Source organism: Carcharhinus amblyrhynchos, chromosome 15 (genome assembly GCF_965287045.1).
Source record: "Carcharhinus amblyrhynchos chromosome 15, sCarAmb.v2.hapA, whole genome shotgun sequence".
Classification (NCBI taxonomy): Eukaryota; Metazoa; Chordata; class Chondrichthyes; order Carcharhiniformes; family Carcharhinidae; genus Carcharhinus; species Carcharhinus amblyrhynchos.
In genome coordinates, this window is record NC_137338.1 from 56276887 (window position 1) to 56290509 (window position 13623).

Here is a 13623-nt window from a genome sequence, read left to right on the forward strand (position 1 = left end):
AACACTCTATTTAGCTTGCTTTGAGTTATCCCATATTAAACTAACCTGAACAACATTAAGTTCTCAGATTTGAATGAAGAGCAATTGAAAGCCTCTAACTTGAGTTACCAAGACATTATGAATTGATGAGTTGGACCACTATATTACTTGAAAAATTCTGGAAATAGACAGCAAGCCAGGTAGCAGGGGAGGCGATGGCCTAATGGTACTACCATTAGACTATTAATCCAGAAACTCAACTAATGTTCTGGCTTCGAATCCTACCACGGCAGCTGGTGGAATTTGTATTCCATAAAAAAAAATCTGGAATTAAGAATCTACTGATGACCATGAAACCGTTGTCGATAGTTGAACCAAATGGGTTTTTGCAACTAATGTCCTTACCTGGTCTGGCCTACATGTGACTCCAGAGCCACAGCAATGTGGTTGTCTCACAACTGCCCCCAGGCAACTTGGGATGGGCAATAAATACTGGCCAGCCAGTGATACCCGTGAATGAATAAAAACAATCTGTGTGGAGAGAAACAAAATTAATGTTTCAGATTAATTACCTTTCATTGGCACATCATTGCCTTGAAGCATTGGGAAGAATCTTGAAGTGTCAGAGGTCTCACCAGCTGGAGAGTAGGTGAGAGTCCTGCACTGCCTGTTTTGGGGAAGGCTGACCAATCAGGCAGCAGCAAGGCTTTCCCATAGAATCAGTTTCCCAGGGTCCGAAATCCAATCTGATGAAAGCTGCCAGCCACAGGCTGCCAGGTTTGGTGCTCAGCAGTGTCATGGAGGAGACTATGGCTGCTGCCAGAAAAACCACTCTGGAATCCCAGAATCGTGGATCGGCTGTCAGCCTGGATAAGTGGGGTTGGGTTTGCTGGTTGGTGATGATAAAGAGAGGGTGGTGGAAGTTGGAAAATCAAAGGCAGTGATTTCCAATGGGCATCTTCAACCTCCCTGCTCACTGTCCAGAACCTCAGACACGTTGATTGAGGGATCGTCCTGTTTCCCGAGGTGACAAATTAACCTGTGTTACAGCTGTCATGCATGCCACATACACATGGAAAATCTGAAAGGGGTCAAGATCTCACAGAAGATTCTCTCTGGAGTTTTGCTGATTGAAGCTGAGTTTCTCTCTGGAGGCTGCTGTATGGGGTCAGAAGATAGATGTCGCTCTATATATCTGTCCAGAGGGGATAAAAGGCTGGATGACTGGCAACATATAAACCAATGTGTTTTATTAACTGATTCTGAAGAGGGGATCATTTCCATGGGATATTACTCCTAATTCTCCATTCACTGCAGTGGGACAAGAAAAGCCCGGCTGCGAGTGAGGTCGGAGAATCCAGTGCTGAGCTCTGGTCTTAAATTCTGTGCTGATCTCCAGCAAATTTTCAGTGGTGGGGGATGTCAATGCTTTCCTGCCCATTGCTTTTATAAAACCAACCACTTTCTTGATTGGTATAAAGATGATTAAGGCTTTGGAAGGAATGCTAACCACTTGGCCTCTTATACTGTTAAACACCCTGCATAACTTCCATCGCTCCACATTGCAATGTTTCCCTGAAGGGCAAAGGTACAAAGACAGATATGCATTGTTATTGTCCCCCGAAGACCATTCTCTAGATACCAAAAGGCTCAATCATCCGGATATCCATCTTATTCTGCAGCAATTACTCTTTGGAAGTGATTAAATGGTGTTTTGATGCTTCTCCTGTTCTGTCTGTCTCTTATTTTGATTGGCCATCTCTTGGGTTTTGTAGTCACATGTGTGACCCCCAAAGGAGTTTAATGGGACAAATGTAAGAACAAACAGAAATGTGACCAGAGTGAAACCTGGAAGCAGGGAAGAGTAATAAATCTGATCCATCATGTGAAGGATCTGACTTAAAAGGAAAATTGGGCTTTCCAGCATTCAAAGGAGGCATTTGAAAACTAATCTGACAGAATGAAGTAAAATAGTTAAGGGAATTGAGAGAGTGTTTCTGAAGAATAACCTAATTAAATTGTGAAATTAGGACAAGAGAGTATGGTTCAAACTAATAGTAAAATACATATTTAGAACTGATAGCAAGAAATTAGTTTTCAAACAAAAAGTGATCTACATAAAGAATGGACTTCCAGGAAAAATGAAGGTTAAAACCTTGGAATCTTTGAAGAACTAGTTAGATACCAAAATGGTGGTAACGTTAGGATCTATCTATCTGAACGGACAAATTTGGATAGATTGAATATATTGCATTTTGTTAGGGACCAGATCAGGAACTCCAAGGTATATTATGAAGCTAGCCTAGACCCTAAATGTTTTTGAATTTGGCATTAGTGTGAGTAAAAGATGGCTCACTCCAGGTGTGGTTCTATTGACCCATTAGGAAGCTTTTACTTAAAAAAAAACTAACAATACAGTTTAAACTATAGCAAAGAATTAGCATCGCTTTTACCAATTGAAATACTTAAACATGTCAAGGCATAATTCTGAATTACTAGCTAACTATATTAGTTCCAATTTAAGCAATATCCTCATGGACGTAAACTCCTCTTCAGAATCAGTTAGTTGCCAGTTCTCCAGCCATTTCATCCCTCTGGACAGATATACTGAGAAACACATATCTTCTGACTCCCATATAGCAGCTTCCAGAGGAAAACCTTCTTCAGTCAGCAGAACTCCGGATAGAGACCGATTGGTAGTAGAACTCCAGAGTAAAGTGAAGTGATGGGGGGTGGGTGCGGAATGAGCACCTCTGGAGAGGGATATCTACTTTCTAGCAGGATCCAGATTTCAATTTCTAGAATGGAAAAGAGCTACAGCTCTGTACAGATTCAAACAGCAACTGCCTGCTAGTCTCTCTGTGAACCTAGCTCCACCCATTAGCATTTGATTTTCATCTTGTCAATCAACCTAATTAAACTCTACAAACACCCCAATAATTGTTCCTAATTATTCTTCTGCATACTCAGCACATGGACTTCCAGCTGTAGACAATTCACCATTGTTTAAACAGAGTTGTCTTATAAACCTTCACAAGAAAGACGCGGGTTGATGGGTTTTTGATGAGCGAGGGGATTAGGGGTTATGGGGAGAGGGTGGGAATGTGGAACTGAGACACGACAGATCAGCCATGATCTTATTGAATGGCGGGGCAGGCTCGAAGGGCTGGATGGCCTACTCCTGCTCCTATTTCTTATGTTCTTATGTTCTTATGAAACATGATATAAAATACATTTTTTAATGACACAATATTGTCACAATATGCACAATAATCTTGTGAGCAGATGGCGTACAGTTTGCTCAAGATTTACATAAACATCATGAACTGTTGGGAGAAAAAATCTTTTAGAACATTTAGATGTTCACAAGAATGTAAATAAAGATGAACAAAAATTTAGAGATTAGGGAAAACAAAGTACTCTCAGATCCTTTGAGAACTCTTTGCTTGTGGAATTTCCTTTAGACCCAATCCAGGTGATCAAAGTGAACACTGGGCTCAGTCCTAGCTAGATGGACACAAAAATCACAGTATACTTGATATTTTATTGTTCTCCATAGCATTTAACCTGTTTTCAGATTAAGGAGGTCACTTTCTCACAATACCTTATCAAAGTTTCAGTTAACTATAATGAAATAGGAAAGATTTCTATTAAATAGATCCTTTCATGAGCTCAGACATACCAAAGTGCTTTTGAACTCTTGATGTACTATTGAAGAATAGTGATTGTTATAATTCAATTTACTTTTCTACTAATCTATTTTGACAGTAAAATTGGATACTCTCTTATAAAAACTGCAGCAATAGTAAATGGAATTTTATTGATAAGCAATGATGACCAAATTAATATATATAAGAATAGATTTTCATGGTCCCACATGTATCATTGGAAACTTGTTCATTTGCTGCTCATGATTTTAATGAATTGATTTCAATTCCTTGGGGAACTTGAAAATCTAGCATTAGAATCATATGCTGCACAATTCATTGAAGTAGCTTTCGAGCATAAAATGTGGCATTTGATGTTTTCTGTAATTAGCAATGGTGAGCTGCTGGCTCTTCTCTGAGTTTCAATTTTATTTATGAAACACCATCCACAAGATGTTTAAAGCATTAGTTGACATGAATGGAGCTTGTTCTCCAGCCATTCTGTAGCTGCACAGAAAAAAATGGCTCCCCTTTTCCCTCTTTATTCCGTAGTTGGGTTTTTTTCTGCTTGTGAGCCAGGATCCCCCTCACTATCATATAATTGGACTTACAAAATAACAGACAGGAAACCTCCTTCAAGGACCTTGAAGGAGACTAGTGTTGAAATTGCAGGGGCCCTGGCAGATATATTTAAAATGTCGGTATCCACGGGTGAGATGCCAGATGATTGGAGGACAGCTCAAGTTGTTCCATTGTTTAAAAAAGGCTCAGAAAGTAATCTGGGAAGTTATAGGCCGGTAAGTTTGACGTCAGTAGTAGGTAAATTATTGGAAGGAGTACCAAGAGATCTACAAATATTTGAATAGACAGGGACTTATTAGGGAGAGCCAACATGGCTTTGTGCATGGTAGGTCATGTTTAACAATCTATTAGAGTTTTTCAAAGAGGTAACCAGGAAAGTGGATAAAGGGAAGGCAGTGGATGTTGTCTACATGGACTTCAGTAAGGTCTTTGACAAGGTCCCGCATGGGAGGTTAGTTAGGAAGGTTCAGTTGCAAGGTATACGTGGAGAGGTAGTAAATTGGATCAGACACTGGCTCAGTGGAAGAAGCCAGAGAGTGGTAGTGAAGGATTGCTTCTCTGAGTGCAGGCCTGTGACTGGTGGTGTGCCACAGGGATCAGTGCTGGGTCCATTGTTGTTTGTCATCTATATAAGTGATCTGGATGATAATGTGGTAAATTGGATAGCAAATTTGCTGATGATACAAAGATTGGAGGGGGATTTGGACCAGCTAGAAAAATGAGCTGAGAAATGGACGATGGAGTTTAATGTAGACAAGTGTGAGGTATTGCACTTTGGAAGGACGAACCAAGGTAGAACATACAAAGTAAATGGTAGGACTCTGAAGAGTGCAGTAGAACAGACGGATCTGGGAATACAGATACATAATTCCTTAAAAGTGGCTTCACAGGTAGATAGGGTCGTAAAGAGTACTTTTGGTACATTGGCCTTTATAAATCAAGGTATTGATTATAAGAGTTGGAATGTTATGGTGAGCTTGTATAAGACATTGGTGAGGCCGAATTTAGAGTATTGTGTGCAGTTTTGGTCACCCTAATTACAGGAAGGGTATTAATAGGGTTGAAAGAATGCAGAGAAGGTTTACAAGGATGTTGCCGGGACTTGAGAAACTGAATTACAGAGAAAGGTTGAATAGGTTAGGACTTTATTCCCTGGAGCATGGAAGAATAAGGGGAGATTTGATAGAGGTGTATAAAATTATGATGGGTATAGATAGAGTGAATGCAAGCAGGCTTTTTCCACTAAGGATAGGGGAGAAAAAAAAAATTAGAGGACATGGGTTAAGGATGAAGGGGGAACGTTTAAAGGGAATATTTGGGAGGCTTCTTCACATAGAGTGGTGGGAGTGTGCAATGAGCTGCCAGATGAAGTGGTGAATGTGGGCTCAGTTTTAATATTTAAGAAAAACTTGGACAGGTACATGGATGAGAGGGGTGTGGAGGGATACAGTCCAGGTGCAGGTCAGTGGGACTAGGCAGAAAAATGGTTTGGCACAGCCAAGAAGGGCCAAAAGGCCTGTTTCTGTGCTGTAATGTTCTATGGTTCTATGGTAAACAAGCCTGTAGTCTTCTAGGATAATTTCCTAAATTGATCTCAAAATTGTGTACAGCAGCCACTGACCACTAAAGTTTGATGAGAACTGTGCTATAGATAACAATAATAGATTTCAAGCCTTGAGCTGGATTGCTTGTTCACTAGATATTGAGTGTGAGGATGTGATATTCATAGATGCAAAAGGATGCAGCTGCCAATTACCTACAGACATGTTTAGGAGCAGTATTAGATTACAACATTAAAAAAAAACATGGGGGTAGATGAGGCCATGGAGTTAAAGTTAACACAACCTTCTTAATGTGTTTGCATGAGCTCCAAGTTATTTTAAAATTTGGAACTCCCTACCATACTTCCAGTGAGTTCAAGCTCTGTTGTACCACTCAGTTGCAGTGCCAGACATTTGAGGTTTGTATCCTGAGACAGTCCCCAGACTACACTGTGGCCAGAATTCTCTGGCTGTTTACGCCCTGAAACCAGTGCTAATGAGGATGGAGAGTTTGGCGCAGCATGGGAAAATCCCTTCTGCGATTGAGGTTGGAGAATTCAGCCCTGCGTATCCCCTTAGATGTTCCTGATACAATTATGAAGTTTTTTTTGGATTATTATATTTGAGGATCGTAGCTTTAAATTTAGGGTAAATGAAGAGGGTCATGTGACCTGTTCTGTAGTCTGCCTGACAGTAAGTCTGGGTGGTTTGATTGTTAGAGATATAAGGAAAGCGCAGATTGTTTTACTGAGAAGAAGGTGCAAGGTATTTGCACTTGGAGGCAATGGCAGTAGCCTCTGAGTTTAGCATAAGTGTATTCTGAGTTTCCCAAAGTCCTGGAAAGGCGTTGCAGGTATCAAAATGTTGTGCTGAAAATTATCCATTTATTTCTAAAATGAAAGAAATTTTGGATTACAGATGGTTAATTAGCATTTCTATCTTGATTAAAGGTTAATGTGCTTTAAAGAGGACTGTGGGGGCCTTTTTTGAGTAAGAAGTCTTACAACACCAGGTTAAAGTCCAACAGCTTTATTGGGTAGGAAACACCACCAGCTTTCGTCAGGTGAGTGGGGAGTTCTGATCACAAACAGAGAATATAAAGGCACAAACTCAGTTTACAGAATACTTTCCTGAAAATGGGATGCAGGCTTCCCTACAAAAGAATGATTATCACAGACAGCAGTTCTGTGCAGAACAACAGAGGGAAGGAAAGGCTATGCGACATTGTAAGTTACCACAGCCAAGTATGGGAGGGCAACAGTCTCTAGTTGAAGAGACACATCCTGTAGGCTTCTATGCATCCTGAAAGACTTAACCCTGGCATAGCCAGGGGAAAGAAGAATAATTGGAACAGACTGCACTGCTGGTGCTAGGTTCAAAACACTTTCTAAAAACTGAAGCAAATACTTGAAGGTTGTCACTCAAAATTACCATTCTGTGAAATGGGGTTTGGAGAACCTATTGGAAGCTGGGAGCAATTATGGCCTGTTTTCTAAAATAATGCAGTGGGTGATAAATGTCAAAGGGGAATGTTCCTCTCAGCAGTTTACAATAAGTTGCTACAAAAAGAAAATGATTTTAAACATTAGTGCTAATAGTGTTTAAGTTTATTTATTAGTGTCACAAATAGGCTTACATTAACACTGCAATGAAGTTACTGTGAAAATCCCCTAGTCACCACGCTCGTACTCCTGTTCAGGTACACTGAGGGAGAATTTAGCATGGATAATGCACCTAACCAGCATGTCTTTTGGACTGTGGGAGAAAACTGGAGAATGTGCAGACTCTACACAAATAATGACCCAAGCTGGGAATCAAACCCGGGTCCCTGGCACTGTGAGGCAGCAATGCTAACCACTGTGCCACCATCATTTATTCAAGTAAAAGTTTTAATTCATGACATCATGATGTATTGTCCTTTCAGCTATTAACTGGAAGTTAGTATTGCTTTTGAAATGTTATTGGTCTTTATGGAGATTGTAACATCCCTTTCATCGACTCAGTGGGATTTAGATCTGCCAAGGACAGATCTAAGATTCATTCAGGACCTTGAGAGGGCCACAAAGCTAAAAAGGGAATGATTGTCATTGCAACAAGGAGATGATCGTTCTGAGTTTGCAGTTTTCCAGTATGTAGGTGCCCTCTTTTCTGCTCCCTGGTCACCCGGCCCAGTTAGCACCTTCGAGACTTGGAAAGAGGACAACATCAAGTGAGTTTGCCCTGCCTGCCTGTGCCATATTTCTTGTGGAGCAAATGCACTATCTCTAATGCCAACTACATTCAGACATGAACAGTTCTCGGATGAGCTATCACACAAAGGTCCTGGCTATTGTCTCGGCTAGGTGTAAAAGGTCACACAACTTCCGAAGAGGAGCAGAAGACTTCTCCCAATGTCCTGGCAAATATTTACCCTTAAAGCAACATCTCTGAAACAGGTGATTTTCCCAATGCCTGTGAGAGCTTGTCATGTACGCAAATGGGACTCATCTCCTGATTCCCTAAAGCCTGTCCACCATCTACAAACTCAAATCGGCAGTGTGATGGAATTTTCGCCACTTGCCTGGATGAGTGCAGCTCCAACAACACCCAAGACATTTGACACCATCCAGGGCGAAGCAGACCAACTACCATCTTAAATATTCACGCCCCCCATCACCACCAACGCAAGGTACCCTGCAGCAAATCACCCAAAATTCTTCAATGGCATGTTCTGAACCCATAACCTCTATCGCCTAGCAGATTAACCTAGCAATACCTTTAAGTTCCCTTCAAGTCACTCACCATCCTGTATTGGAAATTACTGTTCCTTCACTGTCACTGGGTCAAAATCCTGAACTCCTTCCCTAACAGCACTGTGGATGTACCTACACCACATGTGCTGCAGCATTTCAGGAAGACAGCTCACCACCACCTTCTCTAGGTCAAATAGGATTGGCAATAAATGCCGGTCTAGCCAGCCATATCTGCATGATTGAATAAAAATATGCATTAGTTGTCACATTACCGTCACAGTGAGGTTACACTTGAAGGAAGTCCTTCATTGGCTGTGGATGAAACATTTTGCAGCATGCTGAGACACATAAATATGTGTCCTTTTCTTCTTCCCTATTGCAGGTGAATGCTGCATTTCATACTTGGCCACCGGATTCTCAGTTATTTGGGATGTTTCCCTCAGCTTTAGAACAATATATGTATATAGATCCTAGGAATAACTTTATATTACCTTGTCTGTATTGTAATTTTCTACTTAATAATAAGCTTTGAATTGTAGATTCAAATTTTTTTATTTCAAAAATATACTTTATTTGTACATTTAAATAGCATTGGTGAAGCCTTTCGGTCTATCATGTCTATACTGGATTTATGAAAGAGTATCCACTGAATCCCACTCCTTTGCTCTTTTCCCATCATCTTGCACTTTTTTTCCTCTTTGAGAATCTTTTTGAATTTAATACTTAATCTCCTTCCACCAACATTTCAGGTAGTGCATATTGCAGATCACAACTCACTGCATTTTTCATGTGCCCCTGAGCTAAATTGCCAATTATCTAAACTCAGTGTCTCCTGGTTACTGGCTCCCCGACCAATGGAAACAATTTCTCCTTATTTACTCTACCAAAACCATTCATCAGGCAATGAACAGAAATAGCTCTAACTGGTGGGACATTATTCCATATCAATAACCTTAATATTGTAACAAAATACACTTCAAAAGCTTCTAACAGTTTTAGGATATTCTTTTTCTCCATTCCAACTACTTCTATAATCCCTTGAATATCTTTTAAATCTTTTAGTTTTTATTTCAAATCACTGTTTGGTAACACCAATTATCCAATCTTAGTTTGATTTTGTTTTGTTACCGAATTTACTTTCAAACACCAAACAAGTCTTTAGTCTTTTTCTTCACTCACCACTGCTTTATATTACCGCTATTGTTGCACAGCGTTCTGTAATTCTGATAATGCTATTAATGAAACAAAATTGTCTTTGGTCCCTTGGTTGTTTTCGTCATTTTATCAACTGTAACAATGCCAGTCAACACTCAAGGAGAAGGTATTCAGAGGGTTCTGTAGTTTCCCTAGTACTGGTGGATGGATCACTGGCACAGTTAGAATTGTGGTGAGTGAGAGTGACTAGGATCCTGAGTAGAACAGGAAGAGAAACAGAGTACAGATCTCAGAGGGTGATTGTGGTGACTGGAGTTGCACTGCATCCACCAAGCTCCCATTCAGTTTTGGTTATGTTGAGGTTTCTGGAATGGAAGGTAGCAATGGTCATCACCTCACTCTGCGTTTGGAGGCATGTCTACGCCCAGGCTTTTATGAAATTGTGCTCAACACGTCAATACCACCTCAAATAGTTCTGATGCCCACTGAGAGGGTGGAGGATTCGCTAAAAGCTTCAGCAGTAAAGAATCCAGTGGAAATCTATATCTTTGCAGTCTAAGGTTCCTCTTCAGTCTGAATGGGGCTCTGGTCTGTGTGGATGTGCATGCATACGTGTATATGTGCGTGCATGTGTTGTATGTATATGTATTGTCTGTGTATATTGTGTGTGTGGTGCTTGTTTGTGTGTGCATTTCTGTAGTATGTGCATAGTTCATGTTCGTGTATGCAATGTATGTATGTTTATTTAAACTGTTGCATTCATCAGATTTTAAATCATCATGAAACATTAAAATACAGTGTAATGTAAAGTACTGTAATGTAAAGAAAAGTGCAGTATAAAGTACATTAGACAGGTAATAGACATGATGTATTTAAATCATATGAATCAGTTCCATCTAAGAAGCACTGGAATGTTACAAAAATGTATTATTTTGGTTTTTAGGAAACAATATGAATTATGTGAGTAATATTTGAATGATCTGAGTATAGTATCTGAATTCACAGATTGGGTCCCAGTTTGTAACTCACTCCAACTGGATTGCCATTTGATGGATTATTTTGTGTTATTTTTGTACCTGATAAGTTTCAGTGTTGTGCTATTTACCACTACTAACTATTACAATTTTCTAAAGGTGAGCTAACTGTTTGGCAGAGAAGTGTTGAACAGTATTGATGCTAAAAGTAATTATGTAAATCTTCTCACAGAAAGGGCTGTTTCTATATGGAAGGTGGATCCAGTGCTATGGTATTTTGAAATCATATAACCTGGAAATGACAGTGTGTGTATTACTGTATGATCACATCAGATTGCCTTCTCTGTAATTTTAACACAGGCAATCTCCTTCTTGCGTTCTCTATCCATAGGCATGTCCAACCTGCAGTGTCAGGAACTCCACCATGGGTAGGCAGATCCCCAATCCACCTCAGCCAAAACAGGATTGAACCCCATGCTGTTGGCACCAATCTGATCTACACCAGCTGTCCAGGCAGCTGAGCTAACTGGCCTCACAAAGGCTCAGAGGTTTTGTGGAAGCATTTTTTTTACATGAATGTTGTGGTCTGGAGCTATGAATAGTGATGGTTGAGGCTTCAATTTATTTTAATCACAGGACTAACCAGGAGTCCCTCCCACTCTTTATCACCTGTCGCTGGTGAATGTTGGAAGGATTTACTAGTTAGTACTCACCCTGTTTGGCGTTGCTATAAATGCACTTTCCTTGACCATCAAATCCTGGAGTGGAACTTGAACCCCGAACTTCCGACTCATAGGCAGGGATGCTATGCACTGGGCCAGAGATCTCCTCACAACAGGCCTTAGCCCTTTTCTTTTCAAATAAATATATCAATATTCAGCAGTTATCACATTTCTGAGACAGAAATTTGTGTCAACAAGTCCTTCTCCAGGAAGTTGAGAATAAAGCCCATTGTGAGAGTTAAGTGCCACATTAACAAAGTTCTTCAGCATTGGAGGTGTCATCTTTTGGATGAGACTTAAACTGAGGGTCCACCTGCCCTTTCAGTTGTACATAAAGGACGCTGTGGCTCTATTAAGGGGAGGCAGTGACCTATCGGTATTATTCCTAGGCTATTAATCCAGAAACTCAGCAAATGTTCTGGGGACCCGGGTTGAATCCCACCACATCAGATGATAGCATCTGAATTCAATAAAAAAAATCTGGAATTAAGAACCTCCTGATGACCATGAAATCATTGTTGAATGTTGTAAAAAACCCATCTATCTGGTTCACTAATGTCCTTTAGGGAAGGAACCCTTACCTGGCCTGGCCTCCATGTGACTCCAGAGCCACAGCAATGTGGTTGACTCTCAACTGCCCTGTGAAATGGCCTTTTTTAGCGAGTCATTCAGTTCAAGGGCAACTAGAGATGAGCAATAATTGCTGGCCAGCCTGCAATGCCCATGTCCCACAGATGAATTGAAAAAATATTAGAAGAATTGGAGACAAGTTCTTGCTAGTGTCCTGACCAATAACCTCCTCAACAGCATAATAAAAATAGATGATCTGGTCCATTGCTGTTTATGGAAAATCACGGTGTACAAATTTGTTGCACTTCCCTATATTGCAATAGTGATAACATTTTGGAAGCACCTGACTGTAAAGTATTTTGAGATGTTGTGAAACGTGCAAGATTGATCCAAGTTATTTCTTTAAAATATATGCACAAATCTGATTTGAACACGCTAAAGTTTTGTAATTACATTTAAAAATTTATAATGATATACTTCCAAATATACCATTAGGGTTTTCATCATGTTTAATACGACTGAATGCACACGTTAATGTTTCCTCTTTTCAGATCAATTTTGGTAATGTTCTCTTTCTGCTACGTTGAAAGGTACGAATGAAGCAATGAGGCACTTTTTCTGCTGTGAGTTCACAACAACATGCCAAGACGAAGAAACCTTCTCACTGCAATCCTCATCGTTTTACCATGGACAATACTCCTAACCATCTGGCACCAGAACTCAGGTGTTTCCTTCCTGGCCTTTCAGAGAAGTAAGTGATTCTTCCGGCCTCTGTCTTTAGAGTTTTAATGTAGTTAAAAATGAAGGACAGCCTTCCTGTTCTAGATCAGTACTTTGTGGAAAATATTTTCAATTTGATCTTTGAAATAAACTTGGTAATCAGCTGTCAGCCAGCTGACCAGCCATTCAGGTAGCAGCCACTTTCCTGAATGCACAAGACTTTCAGCTGCATATGTTAAGAGTTGTCTGGGATTCTGAATGGAAAATCAATGGCGGTGCCCTGCAATTTACAGAGAAGTGCTTCGCTCTTTTGTTGTGGTAACCCCTTTCTTTAGAATATCAGTCAGCCAGTGCTGTACTTTATATGCAATCTGCTTTCTTCTTCTGGAGATCTCAAACTGTCAGGTTTCATGTCTTTGTAAAACACCTGTACATAATATACTGGCCCTCACACTTTAGGGAGTTTCAGTGACAGTGGCCACAGCCTCCGGGCCTGTTTGCTGGAGGAAATCCCGTTAACTCTTGGGAGAGGACCATAAAGGGATTTTCAACAGGGACATCTCAGAACGAAATCTTTCCTGCCACCCTGCCCCCGCTGGTGATGTCATTAGGTTCACATCCAGTGAAGGCCAGAGCCTGATTACCACCGGTTGGAATGTTTTTAAATAATGCTGTATCTTCCAGGAATGATGTGGAAATGCCAACGTTGGACTGGGGTAAACACAGTAAGAAGTCTCACAACCCCAGGTTAAAGCCCAATAGGTTTATTTGCTACCAAATAAACCTGTTGGACTTTAACCTTGTGTTCTGAGACTTCTTACTGTGTCTTCCAGGAATGGCAGATGTTTCTCCTCCCCTCACAGACGTGATGTCATGCTGGTGGGAATACAACTGTTTTTCATTAGTTGAGATGACGCACCAGGAACATGGAGGCCAATGTAGCCCTCAGCTGTGCCTTGCCAGGTTAGCACTGTAAGAGGGCTGGGGGAAGTGCCAGGTTG

At 40.5% G+C, this 13623-nt stretch overlaps 1 protein-coding gene across 2 annotated transcripts in view; it reads left to right on the forward strand.

Annotated features, from left to right (window-relative positions):
• The window catches only part of LOC145353327 (galactosylgalactosylxylosylprotein 3-beta-glucuronosyltransferase 1-like), a 114612-nt gene that overhangs the window by 63278 nt on the left and 37711 nt on the right, over window positions 1-13623 (forward strand). For both annotated transcript variants that reach the window (XR_013888683.1, XM_080203979.1), the window contains exon 2: window positions 12493-12653. Coding sequence is in view for 1 of the 2 variants with exons in the window: in XM_080203979.1 (XP_080060105.1) it covers window positions 12542-12653 (112 nt within the window). In the remaining variant the exon portion in view is untranslated. The remainder of the gene's footprint in view (window positions 1-12492; window positions 12654-13623) is intronic.